This window comes from Alligator sinensis, unplaced genomic scaffold (assembly GCF_000455745.1).
Source record: "Alligator sinensis unplaced genomic scaffold, ASM45574v1 scaffold570_1, whole genome shotgun sequence".
NCBI classification, from domain to species: Eukaryota; Metazoa; Chordata; order Crocodylia; family Alligatoridae; genus Alligator; species Alligator sinensis.
Genome location: NW_005841997.1, coordinates 1314305 through 1333821, shown reverse-complemented (window position 1 = coordinate 1333821; position 19517 = coordinate 1314305). Strand labels below are relative to the sequence as shown.

Here is a 19517-nt window from a genome sequence, read left to right as displayed (position 1 = left end):
AAGGGATGACGAGGTCGAATGGTCACAAACTACTTCAAGATCATTTCAGGCTGGACATAAGGAAGAACTTCTTTACTGTCCGAGCCCCCAAGGTCTGGAACAGCCTGCCACCGGAGGTGGTTCAAGCGCCTTCATTGAACACCTTCAAGATGAAACTGGATGCTTATCTTGCTGGGATCCTATGACCCCAGCTGACTTCCTGCCCTTTGGGCGGAGGGCTGGACTCGATGATCTTCCGAGGTCCCTTCCAGCCCTGATGTCTATGAAATCTATGAAATTCCAGTCTCCGCTGGGGCCCTGCAGCTATGCATTCCAGCCCTGGGCCCCAAGCCCCACAATCCCCCCGGCTCCAGCCCTGCCCAACTGCCTCCCTCCCTATGGGGGCCTCAACCCCACCCTCCCACCAGCCATACCTGCAGGAGCTGCTCTCCAGGCTGCCTGGCAGCCATGTGCATATACATGCATATGATGATCCCTACCTCACCACTTCTCCTGCTCCTCCCAGCCCCTTGCAGGCTAGAACTCTGCCCAGCCTGCAGAGAGCTCTTTGCAAAAGTGCAAAAATTGCATGTTTCTTCATTAAAATGAAAAATCCACACTTTCCTCAGGTAAAGGGGGAAAGCCTAGATCCCTGATGATTAAAAATGGAGTAGAGTGAATGAGAGCCCCTGAATGCACACCAAGATAAACAAAGCTCAATCCTTACAATCTGGACACACGTAGAGTCTAATTTTCAAAGACTTGTTTTACACTTTCCACAGTAGAACACTGATTTAATCAGCTGTTAGACCCCTGGCTCTCATATCACTGACAAAAGCTGCTCGAGAATGACACAAAAGGAGAGACTTATTTCCTTTCTGCTATGCACAACTAATTCTTAAAAGTATTGCTTCCTGAATTTTCCTCCTTTTCCATGTAAGTGCCTGGACAGATACTAGCTTAATTTTTTTAAAAAAAAGTAAGGCTTCTGAAACACATACTTAGAAATCAATCACCTACAGAGATTTTCTAATATTTCTAGGTGCGTGAAAAAACAAACTGTACAATGACTCCAAACTTCTTTTCTTTAAAGGTAGCAATAAGCAACATTTTAAAAAGAAACTGAGGAAGGCCAACTTTAACAAGAGGGTTTATTTTTCATTCAATATTGTGGGAATCATACAAAGTAAGCAGCTAGGGCTGCCATCTTGTCCTTGGGTTTCTTTGGATTGGGTCTCCCTCCAAGCCTTCTGCCCTTCCCTCTTCCTCGACCCTGCCTTTTCCCCTGGCCTCCCCGGTGCATAGGGTGCCTCATGGCTGCATGCTTCAGCTCCACCAGATCTTGAAACACAGGGTCACAGAATACACAGCCTGAATGCTGTGTCTCATCCCCAGGAAGAGGAGACTTGGCTTTATTAAAATCCACATCCACAAGAGCTGCATCGCACACCTCACAGGTCTCTGGTGATACTCGGACTTTGTGGGCATTCTCAAAGAAGTGCACAACCACATTGCATTTGTTGCAGGCCATCTTCCACTTGGGACCTGAAGTTGGGTCCAGCACCAGAACCCCATTCTCACACTCCACGCACTGCCCAATTCCTAGCATGCTCAGCGAGTGCTGGCATGTGGGGTGAGTGCATTCATTACAGCCCATTCCTAAAGAAACAAAAATAAAATCAGTTAATCAGAAACTTCTTGCATCACAATCTGACCCATGTACAAGAAGATATGATATAGGGTTTAAACAGTGCTGAAACATAGCCCCTGTTCTTAGCATCACTGTGCAAGAGAACTACACCACGTAAGACAACACCGGAGCTTGTTATCATTCATCAGATGTCCCATCTGGATGTGCAGTGCTCTTTGTACTACAATGTCTCTCAGATTTCTCCATCCATGTCACTGTACAGTTCAAATATTATGCAGCAATTTATAAGCAAATACACATTAAAAACATGTTTATTATAAACCAGTGTTGGTTTATCTTATACTAAGTGACCTGGAGACTGGAACCACCTTTCAATACCAGTATGCTGTAATACAGGAGCACAAAAGAGGTACTGAAACCCAGCTGAGACTCCTTACTGTTACCTAATATGTTCATGAAATACCAGTGTTTTAGCCTCAAGTCAGTGTCAGTTATCAGGCTCACTGCGCTGTGACCCCTCCTCCCTGCCTTCCCAAGTGCCAGTCCCCACCCCTCTCAGGTCCTGAGACACCACCCTTGTCAGGGTGGTCTCATAACATTTTCCCACTCCGTGCCAACTGTGATCACTTCAGCAGGCCTGACTCAGGTTCAGTACCTGCAGTTCTCTTCCCTCTGGAAACTCTCCCTTCCCAAAAAGCCTCTAATCAATTAGGATCCTTTTGATTTCTACATGCCAATTCAATCAGAACAGCTGTTTAACTTCCAGCTATAGCTTTCCAAGAGCAGTGTCCTGTAATTGCCTGTGTGTGTTTACTGGAGGGCCTTTTATCTAGTCATTGTGTAGCCTTTATCCTTTTATTTCCAAGAGTGTACTATTAAGCCAAATCACACAGAAAAGCCCAATAAAACCAATACTGCTATAGTGTGACACTTCCATTCTTCATGTGACCTAAAGTGCATTACACAGAACTTCCATAGGTGTCAGGCAGATTTCAGGAATTTCTCATATTATCTTGAAAGTTATCTTCATAATGCTCACAAATGTATTACACATCACGGAGCGTTATGAAAAGTATCTAGCATTTGTGCACAGATGGTTACTAATTTAGTCTGAATTAGAAACATCTTTATAGTGGCCTATCCAATATTCTGAATGTCCATTTTATAAGTAAGGTGAGTTACAGTAAACTGCTTTTCTTATTTAAGAGAAGCCTGATAGGGGGCTATTTCACAGCTGTCTCTACACTGCAGATCTTCAGATAAAGGATTGATTTTTTAATACAACTGGTCAAATATTAGACCAATTCATTTTTCAAATGCATTTAAGCTTTGAAAAATATTTTGCCAATATAAACAAAGCTTTGTGAAGTTTTATTCTAATAAAATAATAAAAAATGTTTTCATGAGTAGCTCTGCACTAAATTTTAAACATACTCCAAAAGTTAACAAAATAATAAAATACCTTTAAATTAAATCCACTCTTTTTTCCCTGCTTTTATCTCACTCCTCCTCCAGCTGTTGCAAGCTTCAGAAAAAATTACCTCCCTTCAGGAACAAATGGAAATTTCACAGAAATCATCTGAAAGTTTTAGTATCTTAAATTTATCTGTAAAGCAGGACTTATTGTAGAAACTCTGTTTGATCCTTAAGAACAGTAATGGTCAGAAATGTGACCAAGCTGAATTAGTACCTTCTTATTCAGATGAGTTTCCATATGTATCAAGTCATACCAGTTATTTCTAGCCCTTATGAGCTCATAAATCTTGGAATAACTAACTAGTCTAAGGTAGAGGTGGTGGGGAGCAGCAGCCCTGGATGCCACTTTTGTAGGGAGGGGGGGTGCAAAAAATAGCTAGGACTGCAGCGGCAGCTAATCATGCCACTGCCATCAGCACCACAGCAGCTGGAGCTGCCACTGCCTGGCTAGCTCTCTGGGAATAACAGGCTGGACTGTACTATTCCTCATACACACCACCTCTCAAACTGTCAGCTAAAACCCAACTACAGAATCTTTATTATGTTGTTCCTGCCCCCTTGTTACAAGTGAGTTGTTTTTAAGCACTTTGGCAGGAAAATATTTTTTTATTACAAATTCTGATAATTTGATGTGGGGCCTGTAGGAGACATCTGTAGGCACCTACAAATTTTGTTTTCAAGTCATTTTTCTGACTAAAAACTGGTGCAATGTAGTTATTCCCCTATGTGTCAATCAAAAATTCTACCTTTTTTCATGTCCCTGAAGGGGGGATGGTTGTAACAGTATGGACAGAGTGGGTAACTCTTTCCTCTGGATCCAGAAGACCACAGCACCAGCTCGAAGTCATCTAGGGGACAACGCAACTCTTTGTAGAGCTTGATAGTACCATTCTGTGGAAGGCTGTATGTTTCATCACAGTGAGAGCAGTGCAGACGACTTGGCTTGGCCTAGAAACGGGATAAAAAACTATAAACAAGCTGCACTTCAAAATTCACTGTTTGTGAGGTTCAAAACCTCTAGTCAGCTGGCAATCAAATAGTGATTACTCCCTAACCTCCTCCATGTAAAAAGGAGACATTCTTTTATAGAGATGTGTTTGCAACAAGTCACACTGGAAACCCAAACATAAAGGATATTTTAATATGCTAACCTTCAACAAGTTACTTTTGAAGGGCATATACAAAGCTCTAGGTGACTTACCTGGATGTACTTCATAAAACGATGGCATTTGCCACAACGGGAAAGAGGTTTGCCTGTGTCGGCTAATGGCGAGAAAGAGACTTCCATCAGTTCATCCATACCTGCAGAAAAGAAGTCAGTGTTGGAAGAAATTACCTCTTTCAGAGAAACAACCCTTTTCTTTACACACAGCCTGGGAAAATCTCTGGGCTGGTGAAAGAAAAGTTACCAATGACTAAGCAGTGTAACTCACATACAATGTGTGCACAGTAAGTAGATGCATTACAAAGGCTTCTAAAAGAGCAGCAACAAACATGTAAGAGATGCTACCAAAATATTTCAGCTTGTTTTATAATTTTATTTTTGAATACACAACACTACATGTTCAAAAGATGGCTCTGAAGTGGGACTTCGTTCAAACTACAAGTTCATATGACGAGAGCCTCACTTCTGTGTATCTTTCCAAATGAGAAGCCTGGCCCCTTGAAAACTGACTGAAGGGTCATAGGCTAGTTATTATTTCAGGTGTGAGGGAAGCCTTACCTGCAATAGAATCAACAAAATAGTGAAACTTCCTTTTGAAGATATCAAGGGTATGCTCCAGGACCTGGTGATAATTGGCTTTGCCCAAAGATATCAAATTGAGCTGCTTCTCAACTGCACTGCGGATCGTAGGAAGCACCAGTTCCGCATCTAAGCAGAAATGGGAGGGCATAAGAGAAACCACAAAGAAATGAGGAGAGACTGATTGACAGCATGGGGAAAACTGACCAAGTGCTGTCAGATACAGGAACTAAAAAACAGACCATTCTATCACTCACTGTGGTCTTAAGAATTACAAGTATCCCATTAGGTACACGACTTTCAGCCAGAAATGTCATTTGTAAAAGGCCAACTTCAGATCTACTACCTCACACTCCCCCCGCAAATCTCTCTCCCTAGAGATGCATTGCACTTTTCCTCTCAGAGTGGGAAGTGGCTCTTTCCAAAAAGGAGATTAATCACTGATGCTCCAAAGATGGAGGAAATACAAACCACCACTGTAACTCAGCTTAAATCTGTCCTCCTGCCTTAGGACTGAGCACCACAGACCTAGGCAGAGAGTTACCCTTAATGTATTACTATCTATAGCTAGCCAGGAATATAATTAAGTGCTAAGCCAATGAGAAAAGAAAAAGCAACAACTGACCTATTTTGTAGTACCCGTGAACCAGAACGATGCCAAGGTTTGTAGGTTTTAGTCTGCGGCCACTCTCCACTGTGACATAGTTTCGCTGGCAAATGTTGTTAATGTGGACTGGAATACTTGCATCAGTTCCTGTCACATACACAAGATACTTTTCTTATTCTTACTTACTCTTAGGTTAAATTATTCTAGTTTCTTTTCCCTCTCAGGTTGCCAGAATTGGAACAAAGGGCTTTCCTCCGAGGGCATGGGGTACCACTCAATTTTTCCCATGCCCTTCTCCACTGCCCAACTATTTGATCCCTTCTTGCTCAAAAATTCATACAGTCCTTTATAAATTGGTGAAGGCACAAAGCACCTTTCCAGTTCTGATATTTCTGCAATATATGCTTTGATGTTAAATGCTTTAACTGCTGCCAGCAAGGCAACCGGCAGGAAATTCAGAGGGTGGGAGCATAGTCTCTTTTTTTCAAAGTGCATTCTCTGGCTAACTGAGGACTGATGAAAATGGTTTATAGAAGACACTGTGTTTAGCCATAAAAGCAGTAGCCATGAAAGAAACAAGCATGCGGACGAGCGCCCATGCATGAATGCGAGCGTGTGCAGGAAACCATTACAGCACATATTTACAGAAACAGCTCAAGTTTATACCAGGCCATGAGAGAGTTCAGAAGAGGTGGCCTTCCTACTCTTTTTAAGGGGTACTATATCAGCCTGTGAGAGAATCAAGTTCCTACCAATGCCATGTTTTTCCATCAGCGTGATGAGTTCCGCTTCAGTCAGGTAATCAGGTGGATTAGTCTGTTTCTCCAGCAGTTTTATCTCACTGATTGGGTAAATATCTCCTCTCTCACAGCTGGGTAGGCTCTCCTCTAATGGGATGCTGTGCCATGGCATAATCTCTGTAAACCCTAGAGGTAAATAAGCACAACAGAAACTGAACCCTTTGGCAGTTTTCCCTAGACATAGGTACACTTTTTAATTTTAACCAGGGCTTCATTTTACAGGTCAGGTTGACAAACTGTTGCCCCTGTCACAAAGGAAAACAGATGCAAGACTCCTGTGCCCTAGGATGGCACTGGAGACACTGAGGAAATGCCCTATTTTTCTCTTTTTCATATTCCTTTGGAGTTCCTTTCAATACCCGGCATCAATCCCTTTTTGTGGAATCCTGAATGGTACCAGCAGGCCTCAAAAGTCAGCCCTTCTTGGCTGGATCTAGGATACCACAAGACTGAATCTCAAAGAGGTATGAGGAGATTTTAAAAATAGTAAGTGTCATTAGGCAAGATTACAACAAAGCCTCAGTGAAGCTTCTGAATTATTTCCCTTTGCATGGGTGGTGTTCAGCATAGGACAAGTCTCTATTTTTGTGTAGCAGACAGTCTAAAATAGGGGTGTCAAAATTCAATTGGCTCTGCAAGCCAGACGCGTGATGCAGGACCAGTCCACGGGCTGGATCCAGCCCAAGAACCCCCTCTCCCACTTCCCCTCCCTCAGCATACCTGGCTGGAGCAGCTGCCAGATCAGTCTGGTGCCTGCACTGTGTGAGGTGCAGATTCTGAAGCAGCTAGAATGGGAGTTTCATGCAGCAAAGTCTGGCCAAAGTGACAGCCCAGCAGCACACAGTGGCCACGCTGGCCAGACTGCGCCACACATCACACCTGCCCTGGCAGCACCAGGACTGCACTACACAGGGCCTACTCCAGCCAGTTTAAGATCCACACTGCACAGAACCTCCAAGCACTGTATACTAGCATCTACCGTTCCCACTGGACCATGCCACATGTGATGCTCATTGCAGCTGCTCTGGGATCTGCACCACCCACAAGTAACACAGGTCCCATACCAGCAATAACAGCCACCAGATCAAGTATGCTGGGGGAGGAAAGGGGGGGGGGGGGGGGGGGGGGGGGGGGGGGGAAGGGAAGGAGAGGGGCAGTCCTTGGGCATGATCCAGCCTCTGACCAGACCCTAGGGCAGCACCAGGGGCCAGATGGTGGGGCTCTGCAGGCTTTATGTTTGACACACTGATCTAAAGCCATCTTGTATGTATGAGCAGCATTTAACCTGTTTTGGGTCCCACCACAAGGAAAACCATAAGCTGAGTCAAACTGGGAAATAAGCGTGGAGGAGATGAAGGAAGCAGTTAACAGCAACAAACAACAAAATAGCCTTCAAAATTTTCTCTTGCCTCAAATACTTTAATTCAGCTCCTCAACACCATTTTGCTAAAGGGAAGAAGAGACGGAGGACACGGGGTTACTAACTAAAAACTTTTACTCTCAAGCGTTCCTTACCAGGTGAAGTAACCATTTTTCCTATACATGTAAAATGTTCAGGACCAATACTAAAAGATATGGTGGTCTGGAGGTATTTGCAGTCAGTGCTGACAGTAGCAATGAAATGCCTGGCGATATATTCATATAATCGCCATCCATCTCCACCTGAAGACAGACAACACCTTGTTATTCACATAATCCAATTCACGTTGCTCCATAAAATATTGCTGTTAAAAAAGAAAACAAAAGAAAGCACCAAATTTTCATAAACTGAGCAGAAAAAAATTGGTCCCTGAACTTTCAAATTGCCTTCATTTGGTTTTTTTCCCCCCTTTTAAAGATTGTTCCTTGAAGACCCTGTAGATGCAGAACACATCACTCCAGGAACACTACAGCAACTTGCTAGTTATAAGAACTTAATTCTTGCGAAAATGAGTGACAGGCATAACACAGGCAAACTGCACGTCTGCCAAAAAACTCCCACTCATAACACAACTGGCAGTCTTCGTTCAAGAAAGGCTAGCTTGTGAAATACTGTTACTTGTGTGAATCAGAGCAGAGATCCTCATTCTCTTTTCCCTTATAAAATCAAATCAGGATTTGAACTTAAGTGAGAGGTCTCTACTCTATTTCACAAGACTTAACCCAGTTTTAATCCAGTCATTAAATGTTTGTGGTTTAAGGCAATCTGCACTGAAGTCTTGCATAAGATAACTCCCTGTCCATTTTCAGTTTATCATAGTCATGTTACATTTAATTGAATACTCCATGCTTCTATAATGGAATTAATTGGCAAAAAGTTTCTGCATCTAGACTTCATACACTTCAAAAGAAATGGGTAAGTATAGTTCATCCCCAATTTGGTGTTGGGAAATTGAGTGGCAAAGGGGCAACACCTATCAAACTTTCTATTGCGGGGATTTGTCTGTACCTAACTCTGCTTCTGATGCAGCTCTCATTGGAGTTATTGGAGGATGGTCCCCTGCATCATGACCTTTCCTTGGACGATTAATACCTTCCGATAGCAATGCTTTTACCTACAGAAAGTGAAGGGGGAAAAACAGAGAGAGGCTGGTAATGCAGTGTCTCTCTATAGGCTCACTTGCTTTTCAGGTGTAATCTATTAGAATAGAAACCCCATGAAATAAATGCTATTAGCATGCAATACTTGCATTTTGTTTATACAATGACTACAGACCACCATGAGATACAAGTGGCATTTGAGGGCATTGACTTGATGTGATTTTTCCTAACACATTGACCAAGAAAGAATTTAACAACTCATCTTGTGCTTCATATACTTACTGTTTCTGCCCAGTAGGGATTATTGGCTTGTTGTCTCAAAGCTCCTTTCAAGTCAAAGTTCTCTGGATAGTGAGTAGTTTCTGTTCGAGGGTAGCTAATATACCCTTGGGTATAAAGTCGTTCTGCTATTTGCATGGTGTGCTGTGGACCCATTCCTGCAAGAGATCACAGCAATATGGCTTAATCTTTGATTTACTGACACAGCAAATATTTCTTCATGACAGGCGTCAAGTTATTCCAGGGTGCCCATTCCACAAAGGATCTCATGACCACGATTTGCTACATACATGATACCTTCACTTCTGAAATTCTCTCAAACTTCTTAGCAAATCAAAAAATGATGAAATAATCTTATATTACAAGTAGTTATCATGTGTATACAGCGCTAGCACTACCTGAATATTCTGAGTATTTTTTAAAATCATTTTCAAAACAAGAACATTTTTACTTTCATACTATCTACATACCCAAAGCAGAACTGGCAACTCGCAGCATTTCTACTGTGTTCAGTGCCAGAGGTCTCTGCTTCACTTTCTCCTTCTTACTCACAGATTCTACCTAAGACACAGAACAGCATTTCCACAGTAAATTCTGATGTTCAGTGCAGGATAATTGCATGCGTTTCATACCCCTCTAAAGATGATATAATATAAGGACATCATAGTTAACATAGGGTCTGTCATGCATTCTGGTGATGCCTATTATGTTTTACTGGGGAATATGATCCCAAAGAATATCAATCTTTATCTTAAGGAAAAGAAGTTCAATGGAGAGGATGTAATACTAGGCATACTAACACAACAGGAACTACCGTTAGAAATCTCCATCTTTTATGCCGCATTTTTAGTAAATGGCACCAAAATAAGAAAACCCTAGATTTTCTTGTATTCTTCTAAGCTTAAATATACATACATATGTCAGAGGTGCACCAATACATCGATCTGATATTGGATTGGCACAGATATAAAGAAAATTGACTGCATCAGAAAAAAAATCGGCCTGATGTGGCCGATAAATGCTGCGTGCATGTGTGCAGCTGCAGCTCACCATGTAGGCAACGAGCAGCACAGCCCAGCAACTTGGAGAGCTGCATCCAGCTGGTAAGTCTGTTTTGATAGAAGGGGAGGAGGGAGGGAAGGTGCATGGGGGGGAGCGGGGACAGACGGACACAGAGATAAAGGCCCCCACAGTGAGGGAGGGAGTGGGGCTGAGGCAGGACGGAGCTGCAGGTTGTCTGTGGGACGTGGAGGGAGGGCAGCTCCCACTGCTGTGCACACCCTGGGAGGGCACTGGGTGGGGGCGGGAAAGAGGCGTGCCCTGTGCATGGCGGGGCGGGTTGCAGCTATGGGCTGGGGCCAGGGGCTGAGCTATGGTGAATTATGGGGTGGCTGCAGCCCCCCCCCCGTAGCCCCTTTCCCAGTGCTGCTGCTGCCTGCCTTTAGCACAGCCTTTCCCAGCAGGGGCTGGGCCGAGTCCGGTGCAGCCCTGGCCCCAGCCCTCAGCGGCAGCCCACCTCACCACATGCAGATTCTGGACACATACCCCCCGCGCCCTCCCGGGGTACACGCAGCGGCGGGAGCCACCCCCCTGGACAAGCTGTGGCTCCATCCTGTGCCCTGCCCTGGCAGCACCTGTCCCAGCCCCAGTCCCTCCTTCACTAACTACAGGGGCCATGATTTACACCCCTCACACCCCTTTCCTTCCCCAGAACAGACTTACCAGCCAGACACTGCTTGTCAAGCTGCGTATTGGAAATCAGATCAAAATCCTTAAAAATTGGCTATCTATATTGGCCCCAAAAAATCTCTATCGATGCACCCCTAACATACATATATATACACACATATCAGTACTTATCATGCAGTACATGGTTTCACTTGTACTGAAGTGTTTCTTACCTTTGCCTCTTTTGCTATCTTTGTTATGTTAAGAAACATCTGGGCTATCTCTCGATCAAATACCCTCACCCTATCCCACTCCAGAGTAAGAGAGCTTTCTTTTTCATGGTTCACCTACAGAATCAAAACAAGCGAATACAACAAATAAAAGTTGTTCACTACTTTTAAAAGCTCAAGAATGCACACTTCTCACAAAAGGCACATCCTACAGCAGTTCACAATGAGACAAGAGTTATTACTTACAATTGGCACTTTCATTAAACTAACTGACTGCATGGCTTCTAGGTTGATGCCTTAGAGCAGCATTTCTCAACCCGTGGGTCACGACTCAAAAAAGTGGGTCACAAGAATATATGAAAGGGTCGTGAACAAACTTTAAACATGGATTCTCCTTTAAAAAAAGAAAAACCATGGAAAACAGTGGCTTTTCCCTTGCAGGCTGGCAGAGCTCCAGCCTGCAATGGGCTGCTTGGGGGCCCCCCCATCCCCCACACCCATCCTGTCCCTGCCCCACACACTGGGGGACTGAGGGGAACTGGACTGGGCATCCACATTCAAAAATGGGTCCCAGTACAAAAAATGTTGAGAACCACTGCCTTAGGGAACAGGGCATCTGAGTTAGTGGAGTTCAAACAATTAGATTACTTCTCTTTTTAAAATAAATATATTTCAATTGTTTGCACAATGTGGCGATATACAGCCTGAACAAGCTGCAGATAACTCAAAAGATTATGTAAATATAGGCAACTAATCCATCAGGCATGCTCTCAGACAGCAATGGCTAATATAACTTGTTTAAAATCCTTGCGTCAGAAAAAACATCAAACCACTCTCGTGGTAAACAGATCATCAAACTTAGGTTCTTGGAAAATAGCAACAACCTGGTATCAGTCCAGGAGGAACCTGCATGCAGGTCTGATAAAGGCAGCAACAGTTGGTACAAATTAGTTTTGATTTAAGAACAAACAAACAAAAAAATCAGTTAATTTTACTGTCTCTCTCTCCTTAAAGCCTCACCAGGAACAAAGCAGCAATTTTGGGGTACAACAGAACAACTAAGGTGTCTCACTCTGGTTTTAAAAGCATGAATTGATGACTTGCCTGGGACTCAGGCCAAAGGCTGACCCCAGCTATAAATGGATCCCTGATTCATGCTGGGGAATCAATAGTCAATCAGCATGTTGCTAGCCATCTTACTCCCTCATGCGCTGCCGGCTACAGAAACTGGCAAGCCTGAACTAGGCCAGCTCAGAGGGCTGCTAGGCATGGATGACATTTGACCATTTTGACAACAGTTATTTTGGTCCGTTCTTAGAACATGGGCAGCAGCAAAGCCATGAGTCTGCTGTGAGCTGCCAAACTATTCAGAGGATTCATTTGCCAGTTCACATGATGAGAGTTACCTTTCCTCTCAGGATTCTGATACTCAGCAAGGCAAATGTTTGTTGCCAGACTACTAAAAACCTGCACCGAGGTTCACTAGAGAATCAATCTAGGGACTTGCTCACATAAAACAACTAATAAAAGGGAAATAATTTTGGCTCAATCTAAGATTGAATTTGAGAAGCCTCATAAAATGTACGCAACCAATACAAATTCAGCATAGATGCCTTTGAATCTGTTCCACGACAAGTGATTATGTGCACTTAAAATTAATGAAAATCCATTGGTAAACCACAGGTATGCTCAGCAGTTAGAAGTTTAAGAGTTAACACACAAAGCTAAATAAGACTGCATTTTACTGATAAAAACATTAGCACGTGGCATAAAAAGTTACCTTGGCTTGCAGCACCCAGTAAGTTTCAGGTTTAAAGGACTGGATTTTATCATGCCTTTCAACACAGAATCCAAGTGTGGGGGTCTGACATGGCCCAAAGGAGATGAGGGAGCTGTCCAAATTGCCATATTTCCCCTGAAAATATTTAGTCTGAAATCTAAGAGAGAAAAAAAAAGTGTTGAGGAAAAATAACCTAAGACATCTGCATGTTAAGTTTATTTGCATCAAAACAAAATTCTCCATGTTCTTAGGTTTCAAAGAGATGTAAAAATTAAAACATTATAAAAAAGGGAAGGATAATTATCACTGAGAAACAAGCATCACCTGATTTAGTGCAACATTTTTGTCTGTCTAGTCCTATACTACTGGAGTTAAACAACTTTAATTCTACTATGAGGTTTGAGAGTAAAGTGGTTTAGCTTCAAATTAGAGCAGAATAGGAAGAGACAGATGAAGTAGAGCAGGTAAGTTTTAAGCACAAATAAAAAGCTTAAGCTGCTGTTCTGTCCACATGCTTGTACCAATACATATGAAATACCCAGTTACATACTTGGGCATTATAACGTATATGCATGTGTTTTAAGAGTAACCAAGATGTTAATAGCCAACAGCACTATCTTATGAGATAAAGCTAATCTAACTCTTGATTAAGCCAGGAAGAAAGAGATAGCAACCAGAACATCAAGCATTCACAAAGGTGACCATAGTTCAAGAAGACTACTTAGATAGATAAGAATAGCAGTCAGGTACTATTAGCAGCTCACTATTGAGAGACGATATTAAACAATTTCACAAAATGTTCAAAATAAAAAAAGACACGTCACCATTTTAATTTAACAAGGCTAAATGAATACCAACACAAGAACCATTTATGCTGTTACCTTGTAAATGCACAGCCAATTCTCAGATCTAACTCCTGGCGGGCATCAACTGACAGGGCCTCATTGCGATTGGGTTCTCCCAAATTGTTCATGGCATTGCAGATGTCGGTGTCAGTAATGGAACTGAACTTAGCTCGGTAAACTGTCCTTTCAGAGCCACGAGGTTTATTCATAACAGGAAGAACAGCATCAAGAACCTTACAGGAAACAAAAGTATGTCAGAAATCAACAGATGGCAAGGGTTCTGATCTATACTCTGCATGTATATTATACAGGATAACAACCAACCCATTATAGGTCTTCTTCCCACCAAGATTTCATATTTTTTTCTTTAATATATTATCAAGAGCTTTATTGCCCATATATATCATTTTAGAAGAATGCTATGGAATAGTATGTCTGAAGCACTGATTTCACACAATGCAACACCCAACACAGCTGCAAGAAGTAAAACACTTGCTGGAAAGAGCCAAAAAACACCATACAAGTCATTTTTGCAGAGCTGACTGTCACTGGGCAAAAATTCACCTGCTTTATCCCAAATTCACTTTGAGACCTCAAAGGCAATTCAGTCTTTAAGACGGTGCTACATTAATGCTGGAGATGAACACTTAGTATTCGATACACATCTGAATGCAACATAGCAAATTCTACCTTAAGTTAAACTTCCCATTGCAGGACAAGTTCAAAACCTATGGGTGTACAAACCAATACTATCTTCTTATGCAAAACTTGTTAATTTTAATTATATACTTGCTGCACAGAAAAAAAATCCTTATGTTTCTGTACTTGAAAGAGATCTTTACCTTACTGAAAAGGAGAGTACTTTGATGGCTAAGATTTTACAAACGAATAGCAGCTAAAACATAGTGAAACATAATGAGTTTCAAAGCATGAGAAGGCCTAAACACTTAGATGCATAAATTACTATACACCACAGATGAGCAAAATCAACAAATGGGCAATCTTTAGTTGGAGTCTTAGCAGTTGAAGATCCATGACATTTTCACTAAGCCATTGTACATCTTCAAAACCTTCCTCCAGTTTGCGTGGACCTTCATATGCATCCATGAACTAACAAAGATATCATTTTATTTATAAAACCATAATATACAGTGAACTTACATATGTTGCATTACTAGGTAACAGTAATCATACCTCAAAGCAGATGTTTTCCCCTTCCTTATCACAATCCAGCCACAAAACGATGTAGTCACAACCTCTTCCTTCCACCTTTAAGATAAATTAACAAAGTTAAAAATCAAAAAAGTCAGGTACCTCTTTATCCATGATTTTACCTATGCTAAACTCAAAATCCAGTGGGATGAAGAAGAGAATGTTTTTTGGTGTAAAGACAAAGGGGATAGGAAGACAGTCTTGTGGCTAAAGCACGGCCTGGGAGCCAGATAGCCTGGAGACAGAACCTCAGGTAATGCAAGCTACGCAGTTCACTGCCCCAAGATACTCTTCCTGGCTCTGCCATAGACTGCATGCACAATTTGAACTAGTCCAACTTCCGTATCAGGGTGGCTCTGAAACTTAATTCATTCTTTGAAAAGTACTCTAGATTCTCAGAACACCAGATGTGATCACTATACATACAGCAATATAGCTGCCTTCTGGAGGATGCCCTAGTGTACAATGATCAAAATTTAACTAACTGCTCCTTTTTCGGAAGCTTGGGCATGCTATGAGCAATTCAAAGAAAGAAAAAGCATGAGCAATATTAAATCAAGGATCAAATCCTGGAAAACATGGCCAAAAAAATTCAATGGGGAAAACATTTTGGCCTAGCTAATTACTCTATTATATTAATGAAACAGCTGACTAGGTGAACTGGTCAAAGAGCTGCTTCCTATATTGAAGACAACAAAGATTTAAGAACATGCTTCTGCCTTTTTCCCCCCAGATAAGAGTCCAACATACTGAAAGTCAAGGCTTCAAATTTACAAAAGTAAAGATAGCAGCTAAACATTTCACATCCTGCAATCCAAGAAGCATAACACAGTTCAGATTGAGGAAGACACCTGCCTTCGTAAGGGCAAAACTGGGAGGGCATGTCTGAGTGTCATGAAGGACAAAGTACCCTGCAGTATCAGCCTCAAAAATAAGATAAAGGGAAAGTGAGAAGAGATTCAATTCCCAGTATTTAACTAGGTACATTATTTTACATTAACATTTGAGACAGCTATGGAATTTTGCTAATTAACATGCAAGTGCACAATAGAAAAGAATAATGCATTACAAAATGTAATACTGGTCTTCATAACATTTACTAGTAAATGTCATATAGTGAATTTTGGAACAAACACATTTTAGTAACATGAGAATACATACAATCACTGTGCTACCGAGCCTATGCTAACTATTAGAATTGACTGCAGCGTTACTGTTAACTCTAAGTGTTAAGGATCAGTAAATCTCTGTCCTGACCAGTTTAACAAATAAATGGGTAAAATAGACATGTAATAGGAAAAATACTGGTTTTGTTTTAAACCATTTACAAACTTCAAACTGTCTGCATGTGGGGATAAATGCAGCTGGGAAGAACAAACTTCCATCTCCAAAGGGTAAAAACTACACTAATGGTTCTCTAGAAATAAGAACGAAGATGCACACAGAAAGACTGGACTGGGCTCTGAAATAAAAATGTAATAAGTTCTGTTATAAGGACTTTCCACTAGCAGTATCCAAGGGAGAAGTTATACCTTGGACCTCAACTTTTCCCTATAACAGGAGTGTCAAATTAATCTGGCCCCAGAGGCCAGATGAGTGGTGCAGGGTCAGTCCATGGGCTGGATGAATGGCATGCGACTGGCTGCATGGACCAGTTCAGGCCCAAAGAGCAACACCTCCCACTCATGCCAAATCCAGCGTATGTGGTGCTTGCTCTGGTTGATCCAGGATTGCACTACACACAGTGCCCAGGCAGGCCCAGTCCAGGATACAAACTGCATGCATATGGTCACTCTAGCCCATCTGGGACCTATGCAGCACTTGGACCTGCCAGAGGAGAGGGAGCCACATGCAACATGGGTCCTGGACCTGCTGGAGTGGGCACTACATGGAGCACATCCTAGACTGGGTGGAGCAGGTACTGTGTACAAAACGTGTTCCACACCAGCTGGGGGACACGGCCTATGTGTGGCTCAGGCCTTGAGCCCTGCATGAGGCCACTCCAATACACACCATGTGCTGCAAATAGGTCCACTCCAGATGCAGAAGCAGAACCAAGGGCCACATAATGGGGCTCTGAGGGCCGAATTTGACCCATGAACTTTATTTTTGACACCCCTGCCCTACAAACAGAGGTGACTGGTGCAGGGTCTGGGGTAAGTCAGCCTGTGCGGGGCCCCACCTCCGGACACAAGGAAGCTGGTGTCGGATTCGGCGGGTGGGGGGTAAGCAGCCGGACGTGAAGTTGGCAGTAGCGCAGTCAGTGCTCCGCTCAGCTCCGCAGGGCCCCACAAAGTACGGGGCCCAGGGCAGCCGCCCCAATCCGCCTCCCACCCACCTAGGGACGGCCCTGCCTACAAGTAGCAGCTATTTGGCTTCATTCCCTACAGAGACAGAACAGACAGCTGGATGACTAAAGAGGGTAAACTGCAACACGTTTAAAAAGCAAACTAAACCAAACAAAACAATAAAACAGCTTTAAAATAGATCTCATAACCGAGTACCTGTAAAAATTTCACCATAGTCAATTTGGGATTAGCTTCTTTCTTTTCTGTTGGTGCTTTACTAAAAAGTTCTGCTGGATCCACTTTGTCCCAGTTGTTATATTTGCCTAAAATGGGGATGCATATTAGCTGGAGTTCCAAGATGCTTTAAATAAAACATTAATTGTACACACTTATGGCTTTCTAACTTTCACTCATGGGGTAACCATTCAACCTCACCTACTAGCCTAGACTGTCCAAAATTCAGTCCTTCCTACTACAAAGCCAGGTAATATAATGGTCACTGACTTACAGTTAGAGCTGACTTGTTAAAGGTACAACTTCAAGAGAAAAAAAAGTCATAACTGTATTTAGTTATATTTAGAAAAAAGTAACTGCAGATTAGCATAAGCAAAATATTAGAGGGAGAAGAAAAACTCATTTTCACTGCTTATATATATCGTGCACTTGACAGCCCCATAGTCACCATTGTTTTTTCTCACATACACTCAGTTGGGACCCAACCCTGTCAACCTGTTTGTCCAGACAGGCCCCCCTGCTCGTCAGGATCAGACTACTGACCAATTTCCATTTTTCCTGCTCACGTAACTTGAAATCACTGCTAGCAGCAATATGATTTAATAGTTACATAGCACTGTTCATATCCAAAGCACTGTACAATCTCCTGAATGCCCACAGCATCTGGAAGGTAGTCGAACATTATATTCATTTTACTGAGAAACAAATGAGCAGCCCCAAGTCACCAGCAAGTCAGTGCAACACCAACCTGCAGACAGAAGCTTCACGCACTGCACAAAGCAACCTCAGAGCCACTGCTTATTTTAGGCTGCGTCTTTTTAAATAGTAGGTCGCGTGCTGGGGTCATCAGGTTGCTGCCATCCAAGGATCTCAAAGCATTTTCCAATCTTGAACAAATGCAGGCTCTGAGCTCCCCGCCGACAGGTAAAACACGGGCAGCACAGAGAAGACAAGCGATTCGCCCGAGGCCAGACCGAGTCGAATGCGGAAACCAACCCACCACTCCTGACCCCAATCTGCGGGTGGCGCAGAAGGCCGCCCTGCCCCCCTCTCTCCCTGCACCTCTCTTCCCAGATGAGCCGGGTGCCCAGCCCTGCTATTTCTTACTGAATAACGCGGAGGGCTGGGACCGTCGCAGTCGGGGCGCGCCGCAGATGGACAATACCTATGAAGTCCAGCGTCATCACGTGGCCGCACACGGATGTCATCTTGAAGTGGGCGCTCTGCCCGGCGAAGGACCCGCCGTACTCGTGCACCGAGCAGGCGCCGTTCAGCCCTTTGCGGGAGGTCATGTTTCCTGCCAGGGGAAGGGAAAGGCGAGTCGGCGGCTGCCACCCGGCCCCACCAGATCGTCTCCTCGGGCTGGGGGCTCTCTGCCGCCTGCGGCTCAGACCTGCCCCCGCCCCCCGAGACCCTCCTTCCCCTTCCCCCGGGCACCTCTCGACAGGATCCTGGCGATGGACTGCGCCAGGGACGGCTTCTCGGCCACCATCAGCACGGCCCGCATCGTGCCCCGGGAATGCCGCACACCGGCTCCGCTTCCGCTTCCGGGGCACGTCGCCGGAAGTCCCGGAGCAACCCGGCATTCCCGCCTGTGCCTTCCGGCCCCGCCCCTCGCTGTGGCCACGCCCACCCGCGAACCTGCCCTTGGCCCCGCCCCCGGGCCCGGAGCACGGGGAGGGGACGGATGGCTCTGGGGTTGGGTGCTGCAGGGGCGGGCTCTTCCGTGCACCGAGCACCAGGGGTGCCCTTGGCCGGCCTCGCCACCCCCTGCCTCTGGGGGTGCACCCCTAGCGCTAGGATGCATTCCCCGCGGCCGCCCTTCACCACCTTTGGCTTGAGATCCTTCACTGGGGGGAGAAAGCAGAAGAGGAGTTAATTGTATTCCTCCGAACAGCATCATCCCTCACAGGAAATGCGATGGTGATGTGTCTGGATGCAAAAGGAAACTCCCCACTTCAGCCCTTAGGTCAGCGATTCTGGCCCAGGGTGCCCCACGCCCCGGGGGGCCACCAGATCCCTGGAAGGGTGTCCTGACGTGAGGGGATAAGTGAGATAAGCAGAGAAAGCTAAGATAAAAGCGGGCTCTGGCTTGTCCCTGCCTGAACAGTCTCCCACGACAAGGGTTAGTTGGTTTGAGAGCCATTGATCCTGGTGGAGGCATGAGAGGTCACCGAGGCCTTCAACACGTGCCTAGGCAGGCA

The 19517-nt window shown here is 44.1% G+C and overlaps 1 protein-coding gene across 3 annotated transcripts; it reads right to left on the bottom strand.

The window, feature by feature from the left end:
• Positions 1-1113: 1113 nt before the first annotated feature.
• On the bottom strand, positions 1114-18879 carry TOP3B (DNA topoisomerase III beta). Of its 3 annotated transcripts, none has more exons than XM_006021525.3 (17): positions 18751-18879; positions 18479-18610; positions 17296-17402; positions 14774-14848; positions 13616-13812; positions 12735-12891; positions 10958-11071; positions 9527-9617; positions 9060-9214; positions 8686-8791; positions 7773-7919; positions 6210-6383; positions 5476-5604; positions 4830-4979; positions 4308-4408; positions 3853-4054; positions 1114-1638 (listed from the first exon to the last, which is right to left on the bottom strand). In XM_006021525.3, exons 1-17 carry the CDS (start codon positions 18818-18820, stop codon positions 1157-1159), a joined length of 2589 nt encoding a protein of 862 aa, XP_006021587.1. In that variant the 5' UTR covers positions 18821-18879; the 3' UTR covers positions 1114-1156. The 3 variants fall into 3 exon arrangements, with proteins under 3 accessions (XP_006021587.1, XP_025057335.1, XP_006021588.1); XM_025201550.1 differs by having other exon boundaries at positions 18062-18610; positions 18751-18766; XM_006021526.2 differs by lacking the exon at positions 18751-18879 and adding an exon at positions 18062-18200 and having other exon boundaries at positions 18479-18611.
• Positions 18880-19517: the final 638 nt, after the last annotated feature.